General features: G+C 41.4%; 1 protein-coding gene and 1 long non-coding RNA gene across 8 annotated transcripts in view; both read left to right on the top strand.

Annotated features, from left to right (window-relative positions):
* Positions 1 to 12,009, top strand: part of mef2cb (myocyte enhancer factor 2cb) — a 73,431-nt gene extending 61,422 nt beyond the window's left edge. For all 7 annotated transcript variants that reach the window (XM_051423764.1, XM_051423763.1, XM_051423768.1 and 4 more), the window contains 5 exons: positions 618 to 665; positions 5,653 to 5,825; positions 7,239 to 7,368; positions 7,787 to 7,922; positions 8,183 to 12,009. In XM_051423764.1, the coding sequence (XP_051279724.1) occupies positions 618 to 665; positions 5,653 to 5,825; positions 7,239 to 7,368; positions 7,787 to 7,922; positions 8,183 to 8,531 (836 nt within the window). In that variant the 3' untranslated portion in view covers positions 8,532 to 12,009. The remainder of the gene's footprint in view (positions 1 to 617; positions 666 to 5,652; positions 5,826 to 7,238; positions 7,369 to 7,786; positions 7,923 to 8,182) is intronic.
* A 6,860-nt stretch (positions 12,010 to 18,869) lies between these two features.
* The window catches only part of LOC127376677 (uncharacterized), a 38,146-nt gene continuing 37,429 nt past the window's right edge, over positions 18,870 to 19,586 (top strand). Inside the window, exon 1 of the long non-coding RNA XR_007887551.1 lies at positions 18,870 to 19,243. This is a non-coding gene — a long non-coding RNA (uncharacterized LOC127376677). The remainder of the gene's footprint in view (positions 19,244 to 19,586) is intronic.

Below are 19,586 nucleotides of genomic sequence, written 5' to 3'. Positions count from 1 at the left end.
ATGATTTAATATCATATTAAGTCCCAGCCCACAGTCTCGTTGATTTAGTGTGAGGTTCTACACATGGGATGTCTGGCCCTATGTATAGGCATTGAGTTGCTGGTGACATAAGCAAATCAGGCCTGTTGGTTTGTTATTGTTGTCCAAAGTCCTTTTTCTGTCCCTCTGGTCTAAAGGCTGCTGCCCACACCCTCACCCTGTCATTACAACTGGATGCTAGAAGCGCCAGCACAAACTAAATATGAGTTTTGGCGCTCGCAGCATCCACACCAAACCGCACACGTTCTGGACCCTCCCACTCTTCCACCTCACATGGCTTAAAAATAATAATGTGTCATTTTTCTTGGACGGCAGCTTAATGTATCCATTCGCAGTGTCCAGTTGCTCAGAGTGTTAAGGTTTGAGTGTGAAGCAGTATTACTTCTGGTATCAGTACACATTTGATATACTGACACACACACAAACACACACACACACGCACACTGGATTGTGATTAAATTGAGCTAGCTTCTGAAAGGCCAGCAAGGTAAGAGACAGGAGGGATAGTGGATATTACGTGGGTGTCTATCCTCTAATGGTTTTCTCTCTTTTGCTCTGTTCTCTCTTTCATCTTTCAGGTGGCCTCATGGGTGCTGACCTCACCACTGGCGCAGGCACCAGTGCTGGTAAGAATGGCCTCCTCTTCTCACACACAGTTGTCTGCTAACACATACACATACTCCCACACACACACACACACACGCACACATACACATACGCGGCACCCACTCACCCACTGTGGGCCATAAAATGCATGACTAATAGTAACCCAAACCCAAGTGGAGATTTTGTCCATGATGTGTTGATGTTAGTGGTCGTGGAGTTCATCTGGGAATGTTTGCCCAGTGCTGGGACTGTGACACATCCTGCCTGCGTTCAGCTATAAAATGGTCGAACAAGTGGGGGGAAACAGAAATAAAGTTGCATTATGTACTGAAGCAGCAGACTGACTGACAGGACTTTTGAATGTACAGTTAGAATTTTCTCAGTTCTGAATGATGAGGCATCTCTTCATTCCTACCGCGTCTTGGATTTGGATTTGGGTGTAAATTCAGAATGACCAATTTTGAGCAACTTGCTTTGCCACACAGACTTGCTACACAGTAACTGTTAGCATATGTCTGCAACCAAATTAATTCAGTGTTTGGAGTGGCTCACCATGTCATAATGATCCCATGGAGAGTGGAGCAACCCATGTTTCAGGAACATGTGTAAGAAATCTTATGTGTTAGCTTCTGTGTGTCAATGGCTTTGTCCCTGAGGACATGCCTGGCCCAAGTTTATGGCAAAGAGTCTCCTGTCTAAGGGTTAAATTTTACAGACTTAACGTACAGTGTAAAAATGGAGATTGGGGGGGGGGGTCAGTGGAGCACAGCTGGGCAGCCTTGTCTGGCCCCTAGGGCTCCATCACAAGGGGTCAATGGCTGGTTTCTCTGTCTGGTCACTCATCACACACACAACAGGACCATTTGTTGTGGCGTGTGTTCCGTCGACGGCGTGCTGCAGAGCATGCTTCAAATGTAGTCTTTGTGTCACCGCACCGAAGGAACAGAGGCGCACTGTGAGAGCTGTGTGTCGCTCAGCAGCGGCGAAAAACACGACATGGAGAGAGTCATGTAGGAGCTAAAAGATTCCATTCAAAGCTCCCTTAAATCTCATCTAGGGGGAGAGACTAAGAGCATGTGGGGGGGAAACCCCAGTCATGAATATCCACTGATGGTAGAAGCATGTGTGCTAAGTAGAAATAGTGGGGGAACACAGATGGAAGTGTTCTGTGAACTTGGTCAGCCATTTTAATGATGTTCCTCTAAGTGACTCAGTGTGAGGTGGCCTAGCCACTGTGGCACCGCAGAGATTGTTCTAATGTTCCTCTCCTCCTCACCTTAAGTTTTGATAAGCTGATACAAGTAGCTGTCTGGCCCTTGGGTGAGTGTCTTAAGTGGTGTGGCCTAAGTGACATAGGAGGGGCCTTGTGCGTGTCTGTGGGTGTGCGTGTGGTTCAGACATGCACATAAACACAACACCTCCTTTGTGCCTCAGATGTCATGTTTCCACTGTCCATAAAGAGAGAAAATTACAGCTTTTAAAGCCCAAATCACATGGCATTAACATTACCTGGGGTCCTCCTGTAGTTTAGAGGGATTGCAGAAGTCTTTTGTGTCTTAATCCTGTAAGAGTCTGCCAAGTCCCCAATTTGTAAAGTTATAATTCCACCGCTGATTACCTACCCTATTTTACCAAAGATAGGTCTTCTGATATTTTAAATTTAGATAGATAGATAGATAGATAGATAGATAGATAGATAGATAGATAGATAGATAGATAGATAGATAGATAGATAGATAGATAGATAGATAGATAGATAGTTATTAATAATTTTGAAGTGGAAATAAGCATGGATCCTTCTCCATTTTTAAAAGGGAACAAGGCAAGGTCCATTTTTGTTACATGACTTAAACTACTGGAACTCCAAACATATCATGTACTTGACTTCCCAAAATACAAACCTAAGAGTTCCCTTTCATTGCAGCATTAGCTTGAAGATGCGCTATGTTTCAATCATATCTGAAGATAATCCATGGGATTTGGCCTGTAAATTTAATTGAAACACAGACTTTTTGTTTATCTTGTGCAAATGTGCCGCACAAAACCCAGACGTGGGGGTAAAGTCTAAATCACGCGAGTTCCCCAGGTAATTCTAGTCCAGTGCAAATAGGGCATGTTACTGAAAGGCTGAGTCATCATGTCTCGTTCTATGGAAATATTGTGGGCAGTGTGTACGTGCATGTGTATGTTCGCTCATTTATATACAGTATGTGTTCAATCTGTCAACTCCTTTGCTGGCTGGGCAAGAGCACGAGGTGAGGAAAGAGACAGAACGTGAGTGAAAGAGAGAAAGAGAGCCGATGAAGGGAGCTCTGGACCAAGGCCTTGTAAAAAACCTCCCACCTCCATTTGTGCAATTATGCAGCTGTCATCTCTGCCCCGATCAGCACTCTGCTCACCATAGCACTGCGAGGAATTAACAAGAAACTCGTGTCACCTCTCACCTTGATCACACACCAATTACTCCCTCAAATGAGTTACATAGAAGGTACATCTATAAGACATCGCTGGTCAAAATCACACAGAAATATAAGCTAAAAAGAATACACACAAGAACTGACAACAAGTCAGGTTCAGCAGATCAAACAATGTGTGTCTCAATCTTGGCAGGACCTCACACCATCTGTACAACTTGTAAGCGTGAGTGTGACACCTTAGTTCAGTTGGAGAATTCAGGGTTGAATGCACATTTGGCCAAACCGCAACGGAAGAGTGTGTGTGTATGGGGAATAGAATGGAGTGCGCCTGTTAGACCACAACAGGACATCAGAAATTTGTTCAGTAACAGTAAAATGTACAAGTTTAACCACACCTCTCCTTTGTGTGTGTGTGTGTGTGTGTGTGTGTGTGTGTGTGTGTGTGTGTGTGTGTGTGTGTGTGTGTGGAAAGAGAGAGAGAGAATGACACTCTTGGGGGGGGGGGCTTGTCAAACACATGCATCTCAAAGTGGGCTAAGTTGTAACCATGGCACCTATAGAGACAGATTGCAATCCTTCAGCTTTGACCTCACTTGTCCTCCCACACCTCAGAAATAGCAAAAAGCTGTTTATCTGAATCTCAGATCAGATGTTGTCCTATGTGTGAGTTTTACACAGTAGCACAACAGACTCCTGGCTGGGCTGTGTTTCATTTTGGTACTTCCTCTAAACGGTTGGCGCCAGCCTGCGCCGCAGCACGGCCATGCATAGTAGCATTAGAGGAGGAGAGTGGAAATGAGCTATGGATATCATGTCTTCAGCTGATTTCGTAGTCGAGTGAGTCAGTGTGTCACTATTGAATGGAGCCGTCCTAAAATCAGGGTGATCAGGCTACAGAATAGAGAGTTTGAGTCATAGTTCTTGCTTCATTAGCTTAATTAGCTAATGATTTTACTTTTGAAGTGCTTAAGGACTGGCCTATGCCACTCATGATCATAGTCATCTAGCAGATAATTGACTGGACTGCAGCCATCTCCACAGGGTGGCAATACACAGATGTCTGATTAACTGTCACCAAGATGAAGTCCGTGTCATCTTGACCAAAGTGTGTATTAATGTCTCTCTATAGCTCAATCTCTTTTTTATTCATCTGTACAGAAACACTGATGTACTTCCTGCTGGGTTATTTACTAAAGTGTGCGTATGTGTGCTGTGTGTGTGTGTTTTATGTGTGTGTGAGGTCTCATTCATCTATCTCCACATGCACCCACTCAATCTCACAAAGGGCCAGCCATGAGAATGAGAGAGCGGGAAAACTGAAGAGGCAGCTGCCTCTTTGCTAATGTGAGATTGACACTGGAACTAAGAGGGTCCAATACAAAACACACACGTGCATCCATATGCATGGCTCATGCAAAAGCAGTCATACAGCATGTCTCATAGAGTCTCAAGTCATATTGTGCTTATGCGCACTCAGTGTGACAGAAAAATTGTACTTATATAGAATCATGCACATGCAAAAATTGTATACAGCCAAACATACAATAACACACAAAGTCTATGTTGTTAACATCAACTTATACAAGCTTGCACATCACACATGCCAGCAGACGCACAAACACACACACACACCAGCAGTCAAACACACAGTTTTTCTCGTTTTCTGTCGGCCTCATTTTCTCTCACCGCTAGCGGTCGTTTACTCTTCAGATTGTTCAAATTGAGCTTTTGAGACTTTTCATTTCCAAACAACAAAAACCTCGCTCTCAAATTAAACAAAGATCAGCGAGGGAAATTGCCCAGGAAGACATCTGCGACTCATTTTCCCCTGGAGTATATGATTAGGAAATTCATTTATGTCTAACGTATAATTCCTGCCCTTCTTTCAAGTGGGAACGTCCACACAGTGCCCTGTGTTCTACCCCTTGGAAGAAGGAAGGAGAAGTAAGGGGAAAAACAGCCTGCGGGATTGGGTTAGAAACAAAGACTATGTTGCTTGAAAGAATGCTCCACTCTCAGTTTTTTTTTATGATGTTGCTGGGATTTTGCCCCACCGGTTTTTGAGGAGGAAATGGGTGCTGCACTTGGCCCTCGGTACTTACGGGAATGCAGATCTGGTGGCAACCCCAAGGCAGGGTCTTTGTCTGGAGGAACCACACGTGTTTAACTCTGAGGGTCAAATGATGGGCCCCATCCCTCTGTGGTCTTGCTGCCCGTAATTAGATGTTTTTACACGATTCACTGGCTGTTGCAGAGCACATGTAGACTTAACTGACAGTGACAGAGGTGGAGGGTGAGGTCCCCTCAAGTGGATGCTGTCAGTGTATGACTATAAAGCAAACAGCGGTGATTATCAAGGCAGAAACTGTATGTGTACCATTTCCATTTATAAGTCAGTTCCACTGGTGAGCTAATAAAACTTCTGCCACAGGAAGTGGAGATGTTATGGACAACGTTATGTCCAACATTCAACTTTTGAAACAAGTTAAACAACACGTAACTGTGTTTTTGGTTCAAATGTCATTCAAGAAAACTAGTATATTTAATGTTTCTCTGCCTCTTTCTCCCAAACATTTCTTTGCTCTCCCAGGAAATGGATATGGGAACCACCGCAACTCGCCAGGTCTGCTGGTCTCTCCAGGTGGCATGAACAAGAACATGCAGGCTAAGTCTCCCCCACCCATGAACTTAGGCATGAACAACCGCAAACCTGACCTACGTGTGCTCATCCCCCCTGGTGCCAAGAACAATATGCCCTCCATTGTAAGTAATCTTTCTGTCCCTCTTTTCTTGTCATCATTCCTCCTTCCCCCGCCCTTTTTCCCTACAGTTTGTTTGCTATTGTATATTTCTTTTCATGTCCTCTGTGCCGCTTTCATCGCTTCATATCAGACTTGGGTTGATTATCTTGAGATTTTTGTGGTTTTCTCACGTACTTTGGCAGCTTCTTAAACGACACCCTTCTTTAAAAATGTACTTATGCCCCAAGTCTGATATACTGTCAGACATACTTCCTCTGCTGTGTCTGTGTGCGTATGTTGGTGCTTATAGGCCCCGATATTTCTTTCCCTTCTCGTTCCTTTTTAATGAGGTGTGTTACGTTACTGTAGTTACAATAGTTCTTAGCATCCTCTTTTCACATTAGTTCTGTTTCCATTGGGTCGGTCCTATAGCAGCCCCATCTCTAGATCCACACTTAGTCACCACTACTATATTCTAACTCACATTCACTAATTTGAATTTATTACCCCTCCCCTTTTAATGCCGTCAGTCTGAGGATGTCGATCTGCTATTGGTAAGTCAGACTGCCACTCAAATTTAGAAATCAAAACAACCCTAACAAGGCCTTAAGAATCAGAAACTTCAGAAAGAGAGCTGTCGAGAGCATAATGTGCCTCATAGAGCTGAGAGCGTAGCAGCCGCCCGAGTCTAACCTCTTAATTTGCATTCAATTTTTGCTATCACTACTGAGACTATTACAGCTAGATACAGCGTTTTTGAGAAAAGCGGTCCCGACTCCAGAGAAACCTTTACCTTTATTGTTGCTGACTCTGCTGAAGGCTCCAATGTCACCTCACATGACATTTTGTGAGGGTACATAGTGCCATCCAGTGGTGTGTCAGAGTAAAAGCAGCCTGGCCTCTTTTCTGCCTCAGCCCTTGTGTATATCTACTCCTCCCTTCCATCCTTTTATCTTTTCGCCTGCATATAGTCTTATGTTGCACCCATACAGCTTAAAGCTTTTATTACTCCGAATGTAGAAATGGAGGGCAACAAAAGAGTACACTTTCATTTTGCATCAAACCTCCATTCTTTCCTGCCAAACCCTCCCCTCTGCTACAGTAAAGTGCCTCTCCCTTGCCGTCGCTACCCTGCGTTGCTGTGGAGACCGATGGTGTTACTATAGCGACAGTGGGCCCTCGGAAAGGGTGGTAAATGATAGGGTTGGCAGGGTTCAGCCGTGCCGCATGTCAAGTGATTAATTTCCCCAGAAGTTGGCATCACATTCATTCTCTCAGCATCTGTTGAGTGAAAGAAAGAAATGAAAAAAAAATAAAAAAAAATCTTTCTTGGTTTTATTGCAGTTTTTTGTTTGTTTTGTCTGGGAATTGATTTCATGTTCTCAAGCCTCTCCTATCTCTTTTGCTCTCTGTTTCTTCTCTTTCCCTGTCACAGAACCAGAGAATAAACAACTCTCAGTCTGCTCAGTCATTGGCCACCCCAGTGGTATCAGTAGCAACTCCTACTCTACCAGGACAAGGCATGGGCGGTTACCCATCTGCCATCTCTACTTCTTACGGTACCGGTATGTATCACATACATACACATACGTATATATATATATTCAATTTTTATTTCTCCATTAACACAGGCTCATTCTCTTTCATCTTAAATGTTATAGATAATGTAGTATATTTTCATTTATCTTTTACTTTACCCAAACAACATAACCAAACCATATTTGGTTTAGATGTTATGCACCAGTAAAAAATTATAATCTGACTCATTTCAAATAAATATGTTTCTTGTGAACCTTCCCAAAATGTGTTATACAAGCAAACTAACAGCAGAGGGTGCTATTGTCACACCAACTAACACATCTGTGTAAGATCACAGCAGCATTTACCAGAGCTGCATTCTCTTTGCAACTTTGTTTGAACTTCTTTGAACAACCTATAATCTACATCCTCCTCTTCCCCCTTTTTGTGTGTGTTTGTACACAGAGTATTCCCTGAATAGCGCAGATCTGTCCTCCCTGTCTGGCTTCAACAGCGGCAGCTCCCTTCACCTCGGCTCAATGAGTGGTTGGCAACAGCAACACCTTCAGAACATGCAGCACTCAGCCCTTGGCCAGCTAGGGTGAGTGCATTGGACTTAATTTGAGGTGTTGTGCGGATGCATGATGTAACAAGTAAATTATCACTAGAGATTATTTTTTGAAACGCCAAGAGTCCCTCACTGTTTTCAACCTTCGTTTGCAAGGTCCACCACAAATATGGCACCTCCCTGTTTTAATGAGGATGTGTGCGTGCGTGCGTGCGTGCATGCTGATTTCAAAATCACTCTTAATTCTTGCTCTGTAACTCTGTAACCCCTTGCGTTTCCTTTCCTTCCTACAGAAATTGCTCTAGCTCTCACTTATGTCAGGGTTCAAATCTCTCCCTGCCCTCTGCTCAAAGCCTGCACATCAAGTCCGAACCTGTTTCTCCTCCTAGAGATCGCACCAGCAGCACACCGGGGGGCTACGGTGGCGGCGTACCACCTCCCCAGAACCCCTCGTCCCGTCAGGACTCGGGGCGCTCCCCTGTTGATAGCCTGAGCAGTTGTAGCAGCTCCCACGAGGGCAGCGACCGCGATGAGCACAGGAATGAGTTCCACTCACCTCTGGGACTGGCCCGGCCCGCCCTGGACGAGCGCGAGAGCCCCTCCATCAAACGGGTGCGCCTGTCAGAAGGATGGGCAACATGATAGCTCTATCCTCACCCCGGCAGTGCCCCGAGTTGCCCTGAGCCCCCGACAACGCAGCGTTACAATGCCCCCCAATCAACTCCCTCCTCTTCCTCCTCTCACTCGATATCACGAGTCACTCACCACCCAACCCCATGTCCTTTTATCTCTTTAACGCTGAAGGAATGAAAAGGGACAGCCCTTTTCAAAAATATGTTTGTAATTTCTTTTCCTTTTTTTTATTTTCTTTTTTTTTCTTTTTGCTGAGTGTGTGTGTGCTATACATATTGACATTATATAAACCAGTGGGGTGTTGTAATGGGGGTTTGGGAGGGTGGGTGTTGGTTGGGATGGGACCGGCGGGTATTTTTGTTGGGGAACTATGCATAAATTGTATTGTGTGTGGATAAAAAGAATCACGTATGCATATATCTTTACACGTGTGTGTATGTGTACATATATGCATATCAACAAATAAACAAAAAAAATAGTCAGGTACTCTGTTTCATAAAACGTACTTACACTTTGCCTCAGCGATATATCAGTGACTAGAGACAAAAAAATGAAAAAAAAAACATTAACATGAGAGTGAGTGTGTCCAGTGGAAAACACCTTAGCACTTGAGTTGGACAAACAATACATGTGTACAGTGTCAGTTTCATTGCTATATACCTTCTCTGCAGTTCTCCCTTGCAAAAATGTGTGTTAACATTAGATGATGTCATGTTGCAGGTTCAACGTATTTATGTAAATAGAGGGTCAAGGGGGGAAGGGCAGGGGTCAAAAGTTGCCAGACATTACAAGATTTATTTACTCACTAAATGAAAAAGCTATTATGCAACATTTGAAGGATTGTACAGGTAAACAGGCAGACCCAATGCTAGACATGTGGAACCTTTGATGATTTTAGCGCTCCCTTAAAGAACAGAGCTGAGCGAGGACCACCCTTTGATCTAAGAGCTACGTTAGTGTAATCAAGAAAACTCTGGATCTAGTATTAATATTCAGTGTTAATAAACGAAAAAAGGAAAAATAAAAAACAATTGTACGATACACTTGCTTATATTTTCATATGAAAGGAATACAATGCAAAGCATTTTTGTGGCTTTTTGTAGTTTCTATAAGCCAGAATGTGTTTTTTGATAGCTTTGCTAATAAGAGATGGATAGTTCATCCAGAGGGGAAATGACAGGGCTCTGAAGCCCTAAGCCATGAAAAACAGACTGAGATCCAATGCTTTGCTGAACTGTTTTATCTTTGTAGAGGTTTGTTTTTAAACGTGTATTTCTAATTATATATAATAATGGTAATATTAAGAATCTTTAAAAAAAATCTGTGAAATTAACATGCTTGTGTATAGCTTTCTAATATATAAATATATATACTAATGATTTTTGTTGGTTTCTTAGTGGAGTTTCTATGTGCAGTTGCACATGTTGTCTGGTTTGTTTCATTTGAGCCCTGAACAGTGCTGATCAGGGGTGTATTTAGTCTAACCTTAAAAACCAGCTGGAAAGCATTGCCCGGGTTTGTGTGACGGAGGAAAGACAGGCCTGAATCCTGAAAAAAACAACTGTTCGTGGAAAATGTCATGAGGCTGGAACTGGGGATGACACAGAAATAAAAGTTGACACATGATGTACATGACTGTCACGCTGATAAAGAAATATGACTGACCCTCAATCCACGTCTAGATTGCATTTTAATGCATCAGATTTTTCATTCTTAAGCTTAATTGACTAATTTAATATAGTTAATCTCATAAAATCATGTTTTTGACATTATCAGTGTTCTGCTCCAACTGAAATTTTCACCACAATCTCAGCTGCTCAAGATGTTGCACAAGCCCAGATCCAATACAATTTTCTTTTTAATCATATTTATGTAATATAATTTTGCAAGTGCATTGTGAGTAATTATCCCTGATCATTTGGAAACTTAATTTGATTCTGTGTCGTCCTGTGACTCCTCACGTTCCACTCTTCAAAACAGGTTTCCACATCATTTTCAACATGTCACTGAGAGCTCAGCGACAGATACACGAGGACAAAAATTGATCATGCTGGTATGAAAGAAGCACAATTGTTTATTTTAAATAAATAGCTGTTTTGATTTTCTCTTTTTTAAACAATGAAACTAGCCACATATCTCTCTGCCTCCCACTCCCGTATCTGCTGTCACTTAAGTGTTATGATATTTCTATGTGCATATTTCATGCAGGTTCACTATGTTGTTACTGTATACAGTCTGTGTAGTCAAACAGGGGCAGAGCCTCTATAATGGTGTTCTTCTCTTTTTTTAAAATTCAATACAAAAAGGTTGAGAAAAAAAATAAACATGATGTTTCAGGCAGCATAAGTGTGGAGAAACCAAAGCCAGTGGCATTTCTGTGTTGTAAACTCAACTTTTATTTTCACATTCATTTATGGTTTTTGCAAGCATTGAAACAAGACAATAAAAGAATTTGCTCAAATGTACAATTGGTTTCACATTTCAATCTCAGTCAGTCAAATGTAGCTTTAGCTATCAAGCTGCATTGTCAGTACCAACCACAATAATTTACCTGTTTTGTTTTTTTTGTCGCACATTTGTCCCCCCCCTGTGCATTGCATTGAAGAGGTTATACAGAAAAACTTATTTTGTATTTACAATTTGTTATTCAGTCAGCGGAATCAGTCAGGCCTCATGTGAAACGCATGCTTGCTGTCCACTTGATCAGAGCACATTACACACTTATTATCGTGCTTGCTCACTGATTGAAATAATGCCAACGTGTCCTGATGGTTAATTAGAGTGCTGTAGTTTTGACAATAATTTTAACCAAAGACATGGAGAAAACTTGTCTTCATATCTTTATGTTGTTCTTTTCTTTTTTCTTTTTGTGTTTGTTAAATTTGAAGCCATTCTTTTTCATCACCTGTTGATCAGTTGTTCTTTGTCATTATTATAATAGAATAAATGTTGGTACCTCAAAATTGACCCAAGCAGTACCTCAGCTGATGTTTTGATAAAGTCACTTGCAGTGAAAAGGGGAGACCATACAACTGTACAGCCATGTGTAATAACCATGTAATACCATTGCTTAAGGTCCCTACATTCACATGGGATTCTTTGTTGCTCCACCGTGTTTGTGGTTTATTTAAGTTGTATTCAAAAGCTGAAAAGGAATCCAAAAAAAAAAAAAGAGTAATATGTTACAATGCTTAAAAAAGTCAGTCTGTAGTATCAAATGTAGCTTGTATAAACCTGAAAATGGGGGAGGTTTGGAACTAATGTTTTCTGGAACGCAAGAGCGGCTTTCAGCGGCATAAGCTGGCCTTTGTCGCCACTTGAGACTAAGATGGTATTAAATTAAATCCACATCTCTGTAACTCAAGGGACTTGATTCAGCTGTATGTAGTGAAAACGTATGGGGATGAAATAAAAGTCTCCTCTGCTGGAGGGAAAGGCTATTTGTATTTTGCAGAGATTTCAGTAAAGTTACTGGCTTTCTTAGTTATCCTGATGTGACTTGGTGTGATTTCATTGTGTTTGACTTGTTTCTGCATGCATCTATAAAAGTTACTTTCATACTGCACAAACTCAAAAAACAACATATCAAAACAAACGTCTGCCATGAATGGAAGTCAGTGCATGGTGCCACAGAATAGGATAATATAAACTGCATGACATTGAAATAATGACAATGGCATCATTTTCACATTTTCTTCTTTCCATTTCCTTTTAACATAAGTATTCATACTGAAGACATTTATTTGACATTTAAAGCCAAGGTTTATCTCACTTAACATTACAGTGGCATCATCTCTCACAGTGATACATTGTGCTATACACAATACACATGGACCTTAAATTCACAGGGAAAAAACAGGTTCATAAACAATGCAAACACAGTGATCTGCTCCTACAAATTACAGAGGTGTGAAATATTCCCCTAACACACACAAATAGGCCTACTCCAGAACATATCTCATTCATCCCTAAATAAAAGAAGGAGAAAAGAAGAGAAAAGATAGAAATAGGAAGGAGGAGCTCATCCTGTAAAATCCATGATTTTCTTTTCTTTTTTTTTTGTGATTTCCTCAAAACACAGGTGGGAATGTCTGACGCAAATAAATTGTAGATCTGTTAAGAACTGCGGATTAAATTATAATGGCTCATTTCTGACTTCTGAAAATACAATAATCAGTACAAACAATAATCAGTAACGACAGTTACACATTTATTAAGAGATGACAGGGTGATTGCAGCAGATTGTCAACATGCAACAACACTTATTGAAAAAAAATAAGACACATTTGATCCCAACTGGGCGTATTTTTATAGGCCTTTGTGTTTCTTCTGCGAACTGTACATTTCTATACCGACTGCAGCACCAAGTGTTTCTTTCAAGTGCTTATCACTTACATTAGGTAATACAAAAATAAATGTTTTACTGTAGAAACATCCATGTCTTTGCAATTCGATATCGAGCTTCTCGAACCTTTTTTCCCCCCGAAGTGTTCCTACTGCAACTTAATATAACTATAATATCTATGATTTCTATAGGGTTATTGTTTTTTCCTCTCGTCAGTCTGGTTTATGTAGGCCTGCTGTTTTGGCTCATATCAATAAAAGGTGACCAAAATAAAAGGTGGTCAAAAGTTCCTCCCTTTCAGGCTTAAAACGAAGCTTGAAGTAAAGACATTTTCTTTTTTAAACTCATTTCAGGTTCAGAACACATATTTAGAAACTCGGGGAGCATCGTGCCATCTTTAAATCTATAAATCCCGTCAATTAGATTCAATTATTTGGAGAAAAAAAGGACACGTGTTTATTGATGCGTTTACTGAAAAAAAAACTGTAAATGTAATGTCACCTGTAGAAGTAAACAGTCATTTAAACATTTTAATCGTTGTGATCAATTTAATTCTATCACTGTGATTCATTTCTTTTTCAATTTCAATTTAGGAAACAATACAATGCAGCAAAGTAATTCTTTCAATTAAACTCCGGTAAATGATTCATTTAGCAGTTAGATTATCCATCTTCATCTAGTCTTATTTATTTATTTATTTATTTATTTTAGTACATCTATGCTGTTATATATCTGGTGGCGATTCTTTTCTTTTTAAAACACCCAGAAACAGAAAAAAAAAAAAAAAGAAAAAAACTTAAATCAAAGATCAGGGTTACAACGTCTCAAAGAAGTAGTTTTATCTCAGAAGTAACGTAACGCACCTTCATCATTAGGCTGCTGTTGTTTTACTCGATATGAACAAAATCGAAGATAACGAAATCATTAATATTTTCACATTCCACAGCTTTTTATAATTATTCTCTTCAAAAACACTCTATAATAAGTCTAGTCTATGATTTACGGTACTTATATGACATTACTGTAACGGAATATTTTATGTGTGTATCGCTGCAATATTCAGATCGGGATGTGTGTGTGTTTATGCTGCTAAACAGCTACTTTTGTGCTTTTATAATTTATGGTATTTTTTTTTATCGCGGCAGCCCTGTGGTGTATGAATTCTTCTAAACTGTCTCCTGGGTTACTGTAGCGCGTTTCCGCAGGTTTTAATTAGGCCGCACTACATGAAGTCCTCCTCTACTGCTTCATTACATTTTCGTGATTTTGAAGGGTTGATTCCAGGAGCCTGTGGTGAAGAAGGCTGATAAAGTCACTGTTGGCACAATATAATTTATTATCTGTCAGAAAGCATCTACTGCGACAACACTTCTCACACAGTTTCCCGAAAGGTCAGAATGATGCAAGACACGCCTCCGTTTGAACTGGCACACAGGTTTCTTAAATGTGATCCATCTCCTGTTAAACTCCACGGATACGAGGGGAAATAAAAGCCAAGAGTGAGGTCAGAAAATGTGTGAGAATATGGAAGAATAAGCTTATTAAATTCTCAATCCAAATAAAAAAAAATAGGGACGATGTGTTTAAATTTGCTTATAGAAAAAATAGAAATAGAAATAAATAGAAACCCAATAAATAAAGACCCAAAACAGTAACGAAAGTGGCCTTTCATGACCATATTCCAGTTTATGCTACAATTTTACCTATTTTGTATGATCTGTTCAGTGTAACATCCTATCATACCGGACTGTAGCAATTTAGACTTTCAACAAAAATACTTTTTAAAGATTTTGCATGTATTGTGTATGAAATTTTACACGCATTAATGTGTATGATTAGAGGTGGGTGAGGTGGCGGCGCCAGCAGATGTGCATGAAGTCCAGTGACCGAGGAGGATGGCCACGTTTTCATCAGCGACATTCTCCAAAATCACCACTAGATGTCACCATTTAGTCGTCTAGTCGAACTCCCCCCCAACCTTCACCCTCCTCATCCTCATCCTCAGTCTCCAAGCTATTCATGTAGATCGAACAGACATAAATAAGCTTGTGTAACTGCTGCACGAAGGTTTCTCATGTTAGTGGCAGTGTGAGATAGAATATTCCTCCCTGATCATTTAAATGTACACATTATTGTTTAAGGAGCGGTTTTTAAAAATTGATCTGTAATGTCAAGTAAAAGCAACACACAGGAAGATATAATAATAATAATAATAATAATAATAATAATAATAATAATTTTAAACAACTAAAGCTTTCACATACACATATAAGCTATGGATTTATGTCTGTTTGTCCCCTAAAAGGACAAAAAGTGTACAATCGGTGCACGGTGGATGGCAGGAGACGCCTCACACCTTTACAACTACAGGTATGCTATTAAAAAAAATAGCTTGGCTGCTTCTTTAACTTGGAGGTGTTTCATTACACCAATTTCAAATACTGTTTCTAGTGCCAGACGAGGCTCGCCTGTTATTACAAACTGCACCGTGGGCTTATGTCTGGCCTAAAAATTGAGGGAGGGGGGGGATATGTATTTTAATATATGACTTTTTGCCTCACTGATGATTTCTGAAAAGAAAATTGCGCTCCACGCTTATTTTGCTTGCCTCGTTTTGAATTAAATGTTTTATCAAATGTGCTGGTAGCCGGGTTTTTTGGCTCTCGTTACACCTCAATGTGAGAGCATTTTGATATAGAAATAAACATTTTTAATTTTAAAAGTCTTATTTTGTTTGCCTCTGTTTTAAAGGCCATCGTCTTATCTCTTTAGAATCTGTAAAAAACCCCGATGTTTCTCTTTGATTCGAACATGCGGCCTGATGGCTCAATTATCACAAAACGCCGTTATATTAAATACAAGTGAGGGACAGGGAGAATACCCGGAGTCCAGAAATTGTGTCTCTCCTATACATTCAAATGAGGATCAGTGAACAGCGGACTGTCCTCCTCTCCAGCCCCAGCAAACTCTGAACCCTACACAGTCTATGGTGAAGAGCACAAATATGGTGGTTTTAAAAGATACAGAGCTCATGTGATTTACCCTGCTAGTGTTGAAGGTCTACAGTTCCGAGAAAGAAATTATGTTAACGAATTACTCAACCCTGATTCTTTTTTGAGTCAGATTACGCACACCAATGGAAAGAATAACAGGTTACATTAGTTAAATCATCTAAACCACCACCTCATATCACCTTCCCCGACCCTTTCCTATAAAAGCTCCTCTCACCTCGCCATTAAAAAAAAAAAAAAAAAAAACACATCTCATTGGAAGAGTTGCAGTTTGTTTTTGCCTTTAACAAAAAAAAGTCAAACACACCCAATGCAACTCATTTACGAGCTAACTTGGTTTTATTTTTTGAAGGCAAACGAGGGTGAGGTGTATCCCTCTCTATGTTGGGAGGTGGTGAAAGAAAGGTGAGCCACACAACAGAGGATGGATGACTGGATTATTTAAGCTCACAGTGAGCAACACACATGTAACGCCATATTCTAATACCCAAGACCAAGTAATGAGTAAATATGACTTTCTTTAGAGTGACTAGCCCAGCATAGGTGGGGTAACGGACTCCTGTGGCTTTGAATATCTTTACGTGAGCCAGCCTGACCAGTGGTGTTGAGCCACGAGCAGTTCGAGAGCAAGGTTCAATGAGGAGGGGAGTAGCCTATAGGGACTGGATCTGCCGTGGCTGATACACCAGAAAGTTTGCCCTCCTGGAAAACGTCCCACCAACTTGCTTAGAAACGTCGCAAGTAACCAAGGACCGCGGGCACCAGTGGATTTTGTTAACTGGAAGGTAAGTTAAAGATGTTTGATCCAGGACAGGCTTTTTTTTTTTTATCCGGGGAGGACCACAAAGACGCAGTGAGCGCGGGGGTTTGTAGAGAGGAAGAGACTGAATGACAAAGCGGGGATGCTTAAATCAAAATGTCTGTCTTCTATTTTATACTATGTGATAATTGTGGATATATTCCTCTAAACGCACTGCACTCTCATGCGCGCGCTCGTCCCTGACACCACTGTGCGCGTGCACGGACACCGGAGGAGACAGCCTGAGCAATTGTAGTCTAAATGTCAGCGCTGCGTCACTGGATTTCTTACAAACCGGGCAGGAGACTTTTTGGTTATTAGTTTCCACACAACCCGTGTCATTCTCTTGTTAGGAGCCAGCCGTCTCTGTGTTAAAGTACCACCTCCTTACCTCGGAATCTCCTCTATTGTTTGCCCACCAGAGAGCTCTTTGTTCATGCATGCTGTATTAGAGTATTCAAAGGCTTTCGCCGATTTACATCATTCAGTTTTTTTTTTTTTAAACATCTCAACTATTAAGACCACAATGCCGCCGGTATCGTGCCACACTGCAGTCTGTATCACATCAACCCTCAATTTGAATACGAAGTCTGAGATTTTTTAGGCAGTAAATGTAATCGCTATAACAGACCAAACAACGTCCTTACCTCTAACACGCATACAGATGTAAAAAAAAACACTGAGCGATAAGTATGTAATGCAAATCTACCCACTGAATATGCATCAATATTGAAAATAATACGCACACCAGAGCCAACGGCGTCGGAGAATTGAGAATGGCGGAGCGGGTCGTCTCATTACGCATGGGCGGCTTTCCACGCAGAAGCCACGGTTCCCCTTCTCTTCAGGTCTCCCTTCTGTCCCGTTCACATTAACGAAGCCTCTTGGAAAAACAAACAAGGCTATGTTGGCTTTCAAAACGGCAATCAAACACCCAAGAACTGGCTGGGGGGAATTACTCCGACTGCGGCCGGGCGGACTATGTAGTAAGCGGGATTTGCATATTTTGATGCGCTAATTGCCTTGATGTATTTAAATATGGCTGCACGTAGCTGATATGCTTGTCTACGTCATTGAACGTGCCCTCGCTGTTAAACTAAAACGTGAATCCGGTTGAATCTAATGGATACGCCTGCAATTAGGCAAAGAGGGGGTGGGGGGGAGTAATATGAGAAAGGATGCATTGCGTTCCCAGATTGCTGTCTTTTCAGTCACATGATGATTTTCTGACATTTTGTTTAAGGCATTCAGAAAAAATAACATTTTGAAGAAAAGGATGGGAAAAAAAAGAAAAGATTTTGATGATGTGAAAATTGTGACCGGTGGAAATAATACAGCAGGTACAGTCTGACGCTTTTGCGCCAAATACAGAGAGGAGTGGTGTTCTTGCAGAGTAAAGCGCTCCACCTCGTCTTACAGAAAAAGTCGAGTATTATAATATATTCACAAAAAACAAAAAAAAAAGTATGTCATCACCATGAGAATTATCTGAAGACACGGGCAACTGGTAGGCTACTGACAAGTAGGTCACCTCATTCTAACTTTTTTGTGTGTGAAAGATTTCTCTTATCTTTCTTCCCTCTTCTCTCTCTAGGCTGTGTGTGTGTGTGTGTGTGTGTGTGTGTGTGTGTGTGTGTGTCCTCTCTGGGAGGGGGCACGCGCTTGTGTGTGAGTCTTATAAGATTACCTCTTATTAGGCTACTGGGACCAAGGTGAATTCATAAGTCCAGCACAGGCCTATACTGTACACACAGATCCAATCAAAACCTTTTGAGTGAAGTTTAAAGTGCTGTTTTTTTTTCTTTTCTTTTCATTATAGACCTGATTCTAGACTTAGTTTGGGAATTGCATGTAGCAAATCATTTCCCCTCTGTCTGAAAACCGGTAAATGCGTTCCGATTGTCAAAGCGTGTTAGCGAAGCGCCTGCAGCAAATTCATTACCACCCAACTGCGAGGCTCACTTCGTAACCTGGTCAGGGAAAAGGAGGGAGAGGTCCACGCCAAACCGCGAACAATGCTGCCTCAGTTCGTGCGTGCAACAAAAGAACCGAGGGAACTTGTTTGAATTTCAGAGCACGTCCTCTCCTCACACAGAAGGATGGACTTTACACCCCCCCCTCCCCTTCCTCATCATCATCATCACCCCCCTCCCTCCTCATCCCACCCCACCACCAACAGGGGGAGAAAAAAAAACTTGCACACTCTGAGAGCTCAACTGTGCATGCACTTTTCTATTTGGTGCTTGTAGACGTTATGGGAAAGTTGTCTCTCTCCCTACATCTCTCTCCCTCGCCCCGCATCCCTCCCTCCTTCTCCTTCTCTTCGTCTATCATGTGCTTGGGATGTGCTCATGCTTTGCACAGAGCAGCTGAAGCACGCCTAATGCAGGCTACTGAGTGTTAGCGGTAATTTTAAAGTGATGCCCCCCCACCAAATAATACGGCTGGGATATTTGAGGGGAACATACACATCACGGTACACCACGGACACAACTGAACACCGCTGGTCTTCTCCTGCTTGGGACGCTTTCTGGTCGACTGCAGTGATTTGACTCACCTTCAGAAAGTAAGTGCAACTTTTGTGCCTGCTTTAATAGGCTGCGTAAAGGCAATCGTGTGCGTAAAGGTTCCCCATGTGCGCAAAAGTTAAATATAAGTCTATCGATAAGAAATAGATAGTATGTGCAGTTGTTTTTGTTAAGAGTAGACGAGGACTGGTGATGTGTGCTGAGATTCCACGTATTTAGTGGGAAATGGGAAGTTTGTGACTGTGAATGTTTCCTCACACACTTTGGATTTAGGGCGCACGGATTAGACTTTTTTGGCATCTTTTGGAAGCAGCTGGATATCCACTCCACACTGACCGGCAACTTCGTAAAGTCTGCCTCAAGTGTGTGTGATTCATATTA

The sequence above is a fragment of the Dicentrarchus labrax genome, unplaced genomic scaffold (assembly GCF_905237075.1).
Source record: "Dicentrarchus labrax unplaced genomic scaffold, dlabrax2021, whole genome shotgun sequence".
NCBI classification, from domain to species: Eukaryota; Metazoa; Chordata; class Actinopteri; family Moronidae; genus Dicentrarchus; species Dicentrarchus labrax.
The sequence above is the reverse complement of the archived record's forward strand: the minus strand, read 5'-3'. Positions and strand labels throughout refer to the sequence as shown.